Here is a 12,345-nt window from a genome sequence, read left to right as displayed (position 1 = left end):
CGTAGTAGTATAATATGATACATTCTCAGGGTAAAACTCATGGCCGTAGTAGTATAATATGATACATTGTCAGGGTAAAACTCATGGTAGTAGTAGTATAATATGATACATTCTCAGGGTAAAACTCATGGCCGTAGTAGTATAATATGATACATTCTCAGGGTAAAACTCATGGCCGTAGTAGTATAATATGATACATTCTCAGGGTAAAACTCATGGCCGTAGTAGTATAATATGATACATTGTCAGGGTAAAACTCATGGTAGTAGTAGTAGTATATGATACATTCTCAGGGTAAAACTCATGGTAGTAGTAGTATAATATGATACATTCTCAGGGTAAAACTCATGGCCGTAGTAGTATAATATGATACATTGTCAGGGTAAAACTCATGGTAGTAGTAGTAGTATATGATACATTCTCAGGGTAAAACTCATGGTAGTAGTAGTATAATATGATACATTCTCAGGGTAAAACTCATGGCCGTAGTAGTATAATATGATACATTCTCAGGGTAAAACTCATGGTAGTAGTAGTAGTATATGATACATTCTCAGGGTAAAACTCATGGTAGTAGTAGTATAATATGATACATTCTCAGGGTAAAACTCATGGTAGTAGTATAATATGATACAGTGTAGTTAGGGTCAGAATCCCTCTGTTCCATCATTGTATCTGTGGCAGATATAGCAGTCACAAGCATTGGGACAGTCATGTTTGAATTTTATTTATTTTATTTCTATTTCACTAGGCAAGTCAGTTAAAGAACAAATTCTTATTTACAATGACAGCCTCACCGACCAAACCCAGACGACGCTGGGATAATTGTGCACCGCCCTGTGGTACTCCCGATCACAGCTGGTTGTGATACAGCCTGGATTCGAACCAGGGTGTCCGTAGTGCCTGAGACCGCTGCGCCACTGGGAGCCACTAGGAATCCCCGAGCCGACCTCAGTGAATCTGTTGATGTGCCCTCGAGCAAGGCACTTAACCCTAATTGCTCCTGTAAATCGCTCTGGATAAGAGTGTCTGTTAAATGATAAAATGTAATTTAAACGTTTATTGTAGGACGGTGATGGCAGATCCAGCCTGTCTAACTCGTGTCCCACTAGACCTAAACCCACACAGTCACCAGTTCCTGTCAGGAACCACAGGAACCAGATGGCAGGGCCCCAAGCTGCTAGAAGTTGACTGGGATTCTCTTTTTAGTAAGTTGGAATAGTTTGGGAATGTTTTGAATTGGAATTTTTGGGATAGAATAGAAAATGACTTATCGTTGAATGATTTACGTTCATCTAACTCTGTGTTCTTCAATCCTGGTCCTGGGGACCCAAAGGAAGCACATTTGAGTTTTTGCCCCACCACTCACACACTTTCAACTCATCAACTCATCAACAACCCTTGATTTGAATCAGGTGTTTTAGTGCTAGGGCAAAAAAAACTCAAATGTGCAACCATTTGGGTCCCTGGGACCAGGATTGAGAAACGCTGATCTAACCCAGATGTGTTGAATTCATGTATTTCCACCAATAGTACTAATGAGTTATAACATTAGTTTTATCATTCACACAGAAGAGAGACAACCTCCACCAGGAGCAGCTAAACAACACCAGGAGAATCAGCAGAAACCCAAGACATTTCACGCCTGTCCAGTGTGTGGAAGACACTGCCAAAAGTTATCCATCCTGCAGATCCACATGAGAATCCACACGGGAGAGAAGACCCCTGCCCCGACTGTGGCAAGAAGTTCGCTCACCTGGGAGCCATGAGACGACACCACCTCACACACGGGAGAAAGCCTTACTCCTGCTCTGTGTGTGGGAAGAGTTTCACCCAATCAGGACATCTGAAAGAGCACAAACAGTCTCACTCGGAGAGAAGCACCACTGTCTGATCTGTCTGAAACAGTATATCAGAGCAGAAGATCTGAAGATTCACCACAGAGTTCACACGGGAGAAAGGCCCTACCGCTGTGCAGAGTGTGGCAAGAGCTACATCAGGTCAAAGAATCTCCGGGCTCACAAGCTGACTCACCAGAGGACAGGAGGTGGTGGTAAAAGTGACAGGGAGATGGCAGCTACTATCCAGGGTGAGTTGGGAGATCATTTATTAATAATAAACAATGCATAAAGGACTGTGGGTGTCCCGAACAGAGTGAGCCAAGACTTGGACTAAGAAGATCTTTTAATGGAGAATCTCCATTGAGAATGCTTGTTAGTCCGGCACTAGGCCCATTGAGAATGCTTGTTAGTCCGGCACTAGGCCCATTGAGAATGCTTGTTAGTCCGGCACTAGGCCCATTGAGAATGCTTGTTAGTCCGGCACTAGGCCCATTGAGAATGCTTGTTAGTCCGGCACTAGGCCCATTGAGAATGCTTGTTAGTCCGGCACTAGGCCCATTGAGAATGCTTGTTAGTCCGGCACTAGGCCCATTGAGAATGCTTGTTAGTCCGGCACTAGGCCCATTGAGAATGCTTGTTAGTCCGGCACTAGGCCCATTGAGAATGCCGACACTAGGCCCATTGAGAATGCTTGTTAGTCCGGCACTAGGCCCATTGAGAATGCTTGTTAGTCTGGCACTAGGCCCATTGAGAATGCTTGTTAGTCCGGCACTAGGCCCATTGAGAATGCTTGTTAGTCCGGCACTAGGCCCATTGAGAATGCTTGTTAGTCCGGCACTAGGCCCATTGAGAAGGCTTGTTAGTCCGGCACTAGGCCCATTGAGAATGCTTGTTAGTCCGGCACTAGGCCCATTGAGAATGCTTGTTAGTCCGGCACTAGGCCCATTGAGAATGCTTGTTAGTCCGGCACTAGGCCCATTGAGAATGCTTGTTAGTCCGGCACTAGGCCCATTGAGAATGCTTGTTAGTCCGGCACTAGGCCCATTGAGAATGCTTGTTAGTCCGGCACTAGGCCCATTGAGAATGCTTGTTAGTCCGGCACTAGGCCCATTGAGAATGCTTGTTAGTCCGGCACTAGGCCCATTGAGAATGCTTGTTAGTCCGGCACTAGGCCCATTGAGAATGCTTGTTAGTCCGGCACTAGGCCCATTGAGAATGCTTGTTAGTCCGGCACTAGGCCCATTGAGAATGCTTGTTAGTCCGGCACTAGGCCCATTGAGAATGCTTGTTAGTCCGGCACTAGGCCCATTGAGAATGCTTGTTAGTCCGGCACTAGGCCCATTGAGAATGCTTGTTAGTCCGGCACTAGGCCCATTGAGAATGCTTGTTAGTCCGGCACTAGGCCCATTGAGAATGCTTGTTGGTCCGGCACTAGGCCCATTGTGTGTCTGGGAAACTGTCCCAGGAGTTTTTCCTGACCTGATTATGATTAGTTCTACATTTAGACTAAAGATGCCTGTACATCAATAGCAGTGTCATAAATTAACAAGATATGCTTTGTCTTTCTCTCTGCCTGCCAGTGAAAGTGAAGGAGGAGGAAGAAGAGGAAGAGGTTGGTGGTTTCATCAATGCCGAAGGAGAGGAGGAAGAGGAGGTTGGTGGTTTCATTAATGCTGACGGAGAGGAAGTTGGCTGGAGTTTCCTGATCTCAGTAAGTAGAGGCAGAATGGTGACACAATCAGTTGTATTGGTTGTGTGTTCCAATTGACACCCTATTCCTTTTATAGTGCACTTATTTTTGACCAGAGCCCTGTGGGGAATAGGGTGCTATTTTGGACACGACCTAGATCACTTGTTTGGCTTATTTACCCACCCAATTATTTAACTCACTAATTATCTCCACAGGAGAGTCCGTAATACCAACCTATCTCCATAGGAGAGAGTCCTGTCCATGGCTCTGGTAGTCTCATTATAACCAAAAATACCAACCAGTGAGAGTTAAAATTATGTTTTCGAATGACATCCCCAGGAGGTAAAAATATTTTGTGAAAACAATAGTGGTCCTAAAACGAAACCTTGAGGAACACCGAAATAAATTTAGGGCCAATTATCTACAAATTCTATCTTTTGGGAGGGGCAGAAAACAGTTTAACCAGCGATTGAGATGTGAGACTCTGCTGTAGTTCGGCGTCTCAGACCCCGTAACAGGAGGAGGAGAGACCAGAGAAGGTTCGGCGTCTCAGACCCCGTAACAGGAGGAGGAGAGACCAGAGAAGGCTCGGCGTCTCTGACCCTGTAACAGGAGGAGTAGAGACCAGAGAAGGTTCGGCGTCTCTGACCCCGTAACAGGAGGAGGAGAGACCAGAGAAGGTTCGGCGTCTCAGACCCCGTAACAGGTGGAGGAGAGACCAGAGAAGGTCTCGGCGTCTCTGACCCTGTAACAGGAGGAGTAGAGACCAGAGAAGTCTCAGACCCCGTAACAGGAGGAGGAGAGACCAGAGAAGGCTCGGCGTCTCTGACCCCGTAACAGGAGGAGTAGAGACCAGAGAAGGTTCGGCGTCTCTGACCCCGTAACAGGAGGAGGAGAGACCAGAGAATGGGACCCAGTAACAGGTGGAGGAGAGACCAGAGAAAACAGGAGGAGTAGAGACCAGAGAAGGCGTCTCAGACCCCGTAACAGGAGGAGTAGAGACCAGAGAAGGTTGAGCGTCTCAGATAACAGGAGGGTAGCCAGAGAAGGCTCGGCGTCCTGACCCCGTAACGGGAGGAGGAGAGACCAGAGAAGGCTCGGCCTCTGACAGTTGCTTAATGGGGAGAACCGGTTGAATGAGCGTCACCGGTTGAGCATGCCAACAGCATTTCCTTCCAGAAGCCATGGGAAAGTTGTCTGGCTGCGGGAACTGTGCGATGGGATTTATACTCCTATCTGCACTTACTGGTGGCACAGACGCTGTTTCATCCTTTCCTACACTGAAATTACCCTCTGCCTCACGATGGCATCTGAAGCTGGGCTTGCAACACAGCTATCCTCACCATAAGGCGATCGTTGTCCTGTATATTATGAGTACAGCGACTGCAATTAGAAGGCATCATGTTAATGTTACTACTGAGCTTCGGCTGGTGGAGGTCCTGTAGAATCACGTCCAGAGAAAGCGTCCGGGGTTGAAAAGTTGAATGGGGGAAAAGAAATTGTGAGGACAAAACTAAGACGTTGGTAAATTTGTTAAATGCAAAGTTTTAATTAAATGGTTAATGAAAGTAAAACAAAATGAAAAGTTTAGCAGGTAGCCGAGAAGCAACAAAATGGTTATATATAACCCATAATAACAACCTCTCTACAGGAGTCCTGGTATTCTCATTATAACCCATAATAACAATCTACAGGAGTCCTGGTAGTCTCATTATAACCCATAATAACAACCTCTCTACAGGAGTCCTGGTAGTCTCATTATAACCCATAATGCTCTCTACAGGAGTCCTGGTAGTCTCATTATAACCCATAATAACAACCTCTCTACAGGAGTCCTGGTATTCTCATTATAACCCATAATAACAACCTCTCTACAGGAGTCCTGGTAGTCTCATTATAACCCATAATACCAACCTCTCTACAGGAGTCCTGGTAGTCTCATTATAACCCATAATACCAACCTCTCTCTACAGGAGTCCTGGTAGTCTCATTATAACCCATAATACCAGGCCCTCTCTACAGAAGTCCTGGTAGTCTCATTATAACCCATAATACCAACCTCTCTCTACAGGAGTCCTGGTAGTCTCATTATAACCCATAATACCAACCTCTCTCTACAGGAGTCCTGGTATTCTCATTATAACCCATAATAACAACCTCTCTACAGGAGTCCTGGTATTCTCATTATAACCTATAATAACAACCTCTCTACAGGAGTCCTGGTATTCTCATTATAACCCATAATACCAACCTCTCTCTACAGGAGTCCTGGTATTCTCATTATAACCCATAATAACAACCTCTCTACAGGAGTCCTGGTATTCTCATTATAACCCATAATAACAACCTCTCTACAGGAGTCCTGGTATTCTCATTATAACCCAATAAGTCCTGGTATTCTCATTATAACCCATAATAACAACCTCTCTACAGGAGTCCTGGTAGTCTCATTATAACCCATAATAACAACCTCTCTACATGAGTCCTGGTATTCTCATTATAACCCAGTCCTGGTAGTCTCATTATAACCCATAATACCAACCTCTCTCTACAGGAGTCCTGGTAGTCTCATTATAACCCATAATACCAACCTCTCTCTACAGAAGTCCTGGTATTCTCATTATAACCCATAATACCAACCTCTCTACAGGAGTCCTGGTAGTCTCATTATAACCCATAATACCAACCTCTCTCTACAGGAGTCCTGGTAGTCTCATTATAACCCATAATACCAAGTCTACAGGAGTCCTGGTAGTCTCATTATAACCCATAATACCAACCCTCTCTACAGGAGTCCTGGTAGTCTCATTATAACCCATAATACCAACCTATCTCTACAGGAGTCCTGGTAGTCTCATTATAACCCATAATACCAACCTCTCTCTACAGGAGTCCTGGTAGTCTCATTATAACCCATAATATAACCTCTCTCTACAGGAGTCCTGGTAGTCTCATTCTAACCCATAATACCAACCCATCTCTACAGGAGTCCTGGTAGTCTCATTATAACCCATAATACCAACCTCTCTCTACAGGAGTCCTGGTAGTCTCATTATAACCCATAATACCAACCCTCTCTACAGGAGTCCTGGTAGTCTCATTATAACCCATAATACCAACCTCTCTCTACAGGAGTCCTGGTAGTCTCATTATAACCCATAATACCAACCTCTCTCTACAGGAGTCCTGGTAGTCTCATTATAACCCATAATACCAACCTATCTCTACAGGAGTCCTGGTAGTCTCATTATAACCCATAATACCAACCTCTCTCTACAGGAGTCCTGGTAGTCTCATTATAACCCATAATACCAACCTATCTCTACAGGAGTCCTGGTAGTCTCATTATAACCCATAATACCAACCTCTCTCTACAGGAGTCCTGGTAGTCTCATTATAACCCATAATACCAACCTATCTATACAGGAGTCCTGGTAGTCTCATTATAACCCATAATACCAACCTCTCTCTACAGGAGTCCTGGTAGTCTCATTATAACCCATAATACCAACCTCTCTCTACAGGAGTCCTTGTAGTATCATTATAACCCATAATACCAACCTCTCTCTATAGGTGAAAGTCCTGTCCATGACTCTGGTAGTGAAGGAGGAAGCCCTACATCACACACCAACAAGGTGGGAGACAATAATGACCAACATTTTATGAGATTAAATGTATTTATTTTAAAGGCCACACATGGAACCTAATGTAAAGATTTCAGGTCTTGAACCTAATGTAAAGCTTTCAGGTCTTGAACCTAATGTAAAGCTTTCAGGTCTTGAACCTAATGTAAAGCTTTCAGGTCTTGAACCTAATGTAAAGCTTTCAGGTCTAATGTAAAGCTTTCAGGTCTGGAACCTAATGTAAAGCTTTCAGGTATTGAACTTAATGTAAAGCTTTCAGGTCTGGAACCTAATGTAAAGCTTTCAGGTCTGAACCTAATGTAAAGCTTTCAGGTCTTGAACCTAATGTAAAGCTTTCAGGTCTGGAACCTAATGTAAAGCTTTCAGGTATTGAACCTAATGTAAAGCTTTCAGGTCTGGAACCTAATGTAAAGCTTTCAGGTCTGGAACCTAATGTAAAGCTTTCAGGTCTTGAACCTAATGTAAAGCTTTCAGGTCTTGAACCTAATGTAAAGCTTTCAGGTCTTGAACCTAATGTAAAGCTTTCAGGTCTTGAACCTCATGTAAAGCTTTCAGGTCTTGAACCTAATGTAAAGCTTTCAGGTCTTGAACCTCATGTAAAGCTTTCAGGTCTTGAACTTAATGTAAAGCTTTCAGGTCTTGAACCTAATGTAAAGCTTTCAGGTCTTGAACCTAATGTAAAGCTTTCAGGTCTGGAACCTAATGTAAAGCTTTCAGGTCTGGAACCTAATGTAAAGCTTTCAGGTCAGCTTTCAGGTCTTGAACCTAATGTAAAGCTTTCAGGTCTTGAACCTAATGTAGTCAGGTATTGAACCTAATGTAAAGCTTTCAGGTCTGGAACCTAATGTAAAGCTTTCAGGTATTGAACCTAATGTAAAGCTTTCAGGTCTGGAACCTAATGTATAAGCTTTAATGTCTGGAACCTAATGTAAAGCTTTCAGGTCTTGAACCTCATGTAAAGCTTTCATTATGAACCTCATGTAAAGCTTTCAGGTCTGGAACCTAATGTAAAGCTTTCAGGTCTGGAACCTAATGTAAAAGGTCTTGAACCTAATGTAAAGCTTTCAGGTCCTGAACCTCATCTTTAGAACCTAATGTAAAAGGTCTTGAACCTCATGTAAAGCTTTCAGGTCTTGAACCTAATGTAAAGCTTTATGGAACCTAATGTAAAGCTTTCAGGTCTGGAAGTCCTAATGTAAAGCTCATTCAGGTCTTGAACCTAATGTAAAGCTTTCAGGTCTTGAACCTCTACATGTAAAGTCAGGTATTGAACCTAATGTAAAGCTTTCAGGTCTTGAACTAATGTAAAGCTTTCAACCTAATGTAAAGCTTTCAGGTCTGGAACCTAATGTAAAGCTTTCAGGTCTTGAACCTAATGTAAAGCTTTCATCTATGAACCTAATGTAAAGCTTTCAGGAGAACCTAATGTAAAGCTTGGTGGTCATTATAACCTCATGTAAAGCTTTCAGGTCTTGAACTTAATGTATATCAGGTCTGGAACCTCAGTAAAGCTTTCTTGTATTGAACCTAATGTAAAGCTTTCAGGTCTTGAACCTCATGTAAAGCTTTCAGGTCTGGAACCTCATGTAAACTTGTATTGAACCTAATGTATTGAACATGTAAAGCTTTCAGGTATTGTCATGTAAAGCTTTCAGGTCTGGAACCTAATGTAAAGCTTTCAGGTCTGGAACCTAATGTAAAGCTTTCAGGTCTTGAACCTAATGTCTTTCAGGTCTGGAACCTAATGTAAAGCTTTCAGGGAACCTAATGTAAAGCTTTCAGGTCTGGAACCTCATGTAAAGCTTTCAGGTCTTGAACCTAATGTAAAGCTTTCAGGTCTGGAACCTAATGTAAAGCTTTCTTGTATTGAACCTAATGTAAAGCTTTCAGGTCTGGAACCTAATGTAAAGCTTTCAGGTCTGGAACCTAATGTAAAGCTTTCAGGTCTTGAACCTAATGTAAAGCTTTCAGGTCTTGAACCTAATGTAAAGCTTTCAGGTCTGGAACCTAATGTAAAGCTTTCAGGTATTGAACCTAATGTAAAGCTTTCAGGTCTGAACCTAATGTAAAGCTTTCAGGTCTTGAACCTAATGTAAAGCTTTCAGGTCTTGAACCTAATGTAAAGCTTTCAGGTCTGGAACCTAATGTAAAGCTTTCAGGTATTGAACCTAATGTAAAGCTTTCAGGTCTGGAACCTCATGTAAAGCTTTCAGGTCTGGAACCTAATGTAAAGCTTTCAGGTCTGGAACCTCATGTAAAGCTTTCAGGTCTGGAACCTCATGTAAAGCTTTCAGGTCTGAACCTAATGTAAAGCTTTCAGGTCTGGAACCTCATGTAAAGCTTTCAGGTCTGGAACCTAATGTAAAGCTTTCAGGTCTTGAACCTAATGTAAAGCTTTCAGGTTGAACCTAATGTAAAGCTTTCAGGTCTGGAACCTCATGTAAATCAGGTCTCTAAAGTTCAACATAGTAGGTCTGGAACCTAAGTAAAGCTTTCAGAACTCTAAAGCTTTCAGGTCTTGAACCAATGACAAAGGAGGTCTTGAACTGGGGTGTCTCAGGTCTCAACCTCATGTAAAGGGAGGAGAACTCATGTAAAGTTCTTTATTGAACCTAAGGAAAGCTTTCAGGTCTGAACCTAAGTAAAGTGGAGGTCTTGAACCTCATGTAAAGCTTTCAGGTCTGGAACCTCATGTAAAGCTTTCAGAACCTAATGTAAAGCTTTCAGGTCTGGAACCTCTGCTTTCTTGTAGTTGACTGGGGTTCTGTTCAACATAGTAAGTGGAGGCAGAACTCTGTTCTTTAGTAAAGCTTTATTGACTGAATAGGTTCTGTTCAACATGAGTAAGTGGGATCCTGGCAGAACCAAAGCTGTAGAGTCCTGGGGTCCCTGATCCAACATAGTAAGTGGAGGAGAACTCAAACACCTGGGATGAACATTTATTGGGATTCTGGGAAGGAGGAAGTGAAAGAAGGATGAAGTTGGTTTAGTTGACTGGGGTTCTGTTCAACATAGTAAGTGGAGGCAGAACTCTGTTCTTTAGTTGACTGGGGTTCTGTTCAACATAGTAAGTGGAGGCAAAACTCTGACTGTTCTTTAGTTGACTGGGGTTCTGTTCAACATAGTAAGTGGAGGCAAAACTCTGACTGTTCTTTAGTTGACTGGGGTTCTGTTCAACATAGTAAGTGGAGGCAAAACTCTGACTGTTCTTTAGTTGACTGGGATTCTGTTCAACATAGTAAGTGGAGGCAGAACTCTGTTCTTTAGTTGACTGGGATTCTGTTCAACATTAGTAAGTGGAGGCAGAACTCTGTTCTTTAGTTGACTGAGGTTCTGTTCAACATAGTAAGTGGAGGCAGAACTCTGTTCTTTAGTTGACTGGGGTTCTGTTCAACATAGTAAGTGGAGGCAGAACTCTGTTCTTTAGTTGACTGGGGTTCTGTTCAGCCCATCTCCTATGAAGTGCACTACTTGTTGACCAGGGTCCTGGACAAAGTGGATGCACTTGATAGAGAATAAGGTACAATTTTTGGATACGGACTGTGAATGAATGTCGACTTGCTCGCCTCAATACCTAACCCACTCTGTTATTCACACAGGAGAGAGCCCGGACTGTGGCTTAGACAGCAAAGCGAATCCCGCCACATCAGAACATCCTGAACACCAGGAGAGTCACAAGACGAAGACGTCTCACTGCTGCTCGGTGTGTGGCAGAGAGTGCTACAAGCTCTCGGTACTGCAGATCCACATGAGAATCCACACGGGAGAGAAGCCGTACCCCTGCCCCGACTGTGGCAAGAAGTTCGCTCACCTGGGAGCCATGAGACGACACCTCCTCACACACACGGGAGAGAAGCCTTACTCCTGCTCTGTGTGTGGGAAGAGTTTCACCCAATCAGGACATCTGAGGGAGCACCAGCAGTCTCACAGTGGAGAGAAGCCTCACCTGTGTCTGGTCTGTGGGAGAGGCTTCTCTAGAGCGTCAGACCTCCGGATCCACCACAGAGTTCACACAGGGGAGAGGCCGTACAGCTGTGACTACTGTGGGAAGAGATACGGCCGCTGTCAGAAGCTACGGGCTCACCAACGGACACACCACAGTGACAGGACGCACGCTGATACTGGAGAGGAGACGGAGTGAATGACCACGAGGCTTTGAACATAAGACGTGATAAGCTTAGTATTCCTACAGGTGATGTTAGCCGGCTGGACAACAACGATGATACACGTTGATCGTCATCAGACAGAGGAACAATACACTCCATTGGAATAGACATGGTTCTAGAATCCACCTAAATGATTGACAGAATTCTGATGCAGGACACAGGCTGCTGGGGAGGGGAGAGACACTGGGTGAAGTTCCCCTGCCTGAATCCTAACCTTAACCATTAGTGGGGGAGATGCAAAACTGACCAACGTCTAGGGGCAACTTCACCCTACTCCGTTTGGGGGAAAGAATGGGGAGGCTTTATCAGTAAGTGTTGACAGTAGAACTAATGGGTGTTTGTTAGTAGGGTGGACAAACACAACTATTAACCTTGTGATGAAGAACGGGAGGCTCGGTTAGAACCATTACAATGGACGTGGTTCTACATTCCACTTGAAGAAAGCACCCAGTTCTGATGGAGAGATGAAATAATCAGTGCTGTCCAGTTTGTTATTGAACTTGAACCAGAGAAAGTGAACCCCAAAAGATGGCCGCGAAGACTGTGTTCTAAATTGGAATCGTGGAATGCTTGTTCTCTGTCCACCACATCCTGTGTGAGGAACCCAGTTGAAATAATTGTTTTAAAAAAATAGAAAAGAATGTTGATGTAATAATTGTGTTCTATATTGGATAACATCCCAAATAATGTTCAGTCACAGGACGAGAGAGAGAGAGAGAGAGAGAGAGAGAGAGAGAGAGAGAGAGAGAGAGAGAGAGAGAGAGAGAGAGAGAGAGAGAGAGAGAGAGAGAGAGAGAGAGAGAGAGAGAGAGAGAGAGAGAGAGAGAGAGAGAGAGAGAGAGAGAGAGAGAGAGAGAGAGAGAGAGAGAGAGAGAGAGAGAGAGAGAGAGAGAGAGAGAGAGAGAGAGAGAGAGAGAGAGAGAGAGAGGAGAGAGGATGGCTCCATCCATGCTGTCATTCAGGTCATTACGCCGCTATAAGATAGTAAACAAAGGTGTGTCATG

General features: G+C 43.8%; 2 protein-coding genes across 2 annotated transcripts; both read left to right on the top strand.

Moving 5' to 3' along the window:
* The first annotated feature begins 1,765 nt into the window (after positions 1–1,765).
* LOC124025683 (zinc finger and SCAN domain-containing protein 2-like) lies at positions 1,766–3,758 on the top strand. Its single transcript, XM_046339024.1, has 4 exons — positions 1,766–1,817; positions 1,865–2,089; positions 3,422–3,552; positions 3,747–3,758. The coding sequence occupies exons 1-4, from the start codon at positions 1,766–1,768 to the stop codon at positions 3,756–3,758; spliced, it is 420 nt and encodes a 139-aa protein (XP_046194980.1).
* A 6,627-nt stretch (positions 3,759–10,385) lies between these two features.
* Positions 10,386–11,463, top strand: LOC124025679 (protein krueppel-like). The gene is made up of 2 exons (XM_046339021.1): positions 10,386–10,413; positions 10,775–11,463. Exon 2 carries the CDS (start codon positions 10,924–10,926, stop codon positions 11,314–11,316), a length of 393 nt encoding a protein of 130 aa, XP_046194977.1. The 5' UTR covers positions 10,386–10,413; positions 10,775–10,923; the 3' UTR covers positions 11,317–11,463.
* The last annotated feature ends 882 nt before the right edge of the window (positions 11,464–12,345 follow it).

Source organism: Oncorhynchus gorbuscha, unplaced genomic scaffold (assembly GCF_021184085.1).
Source record: "Oncorhynchus gorbuscha isolate QuinsamMale2020 ecotype Even-year unplaced genomic scaffold, OgorEven_v1.0 Un_scaffold_2341, whole genome shotgun sequence".
NCBI lineage: Eukaryota > Metazoa > Chordata > Actinopteri > Salmoniformes > Salmonidae > Oncorhynchus > Oncorhynchus gorbuscha.
The sequence above is the reverse complement of the archived record's forward strand: the minus strand, read 5'-3'. Positions and strand labels throughout refer to the sequence as shown.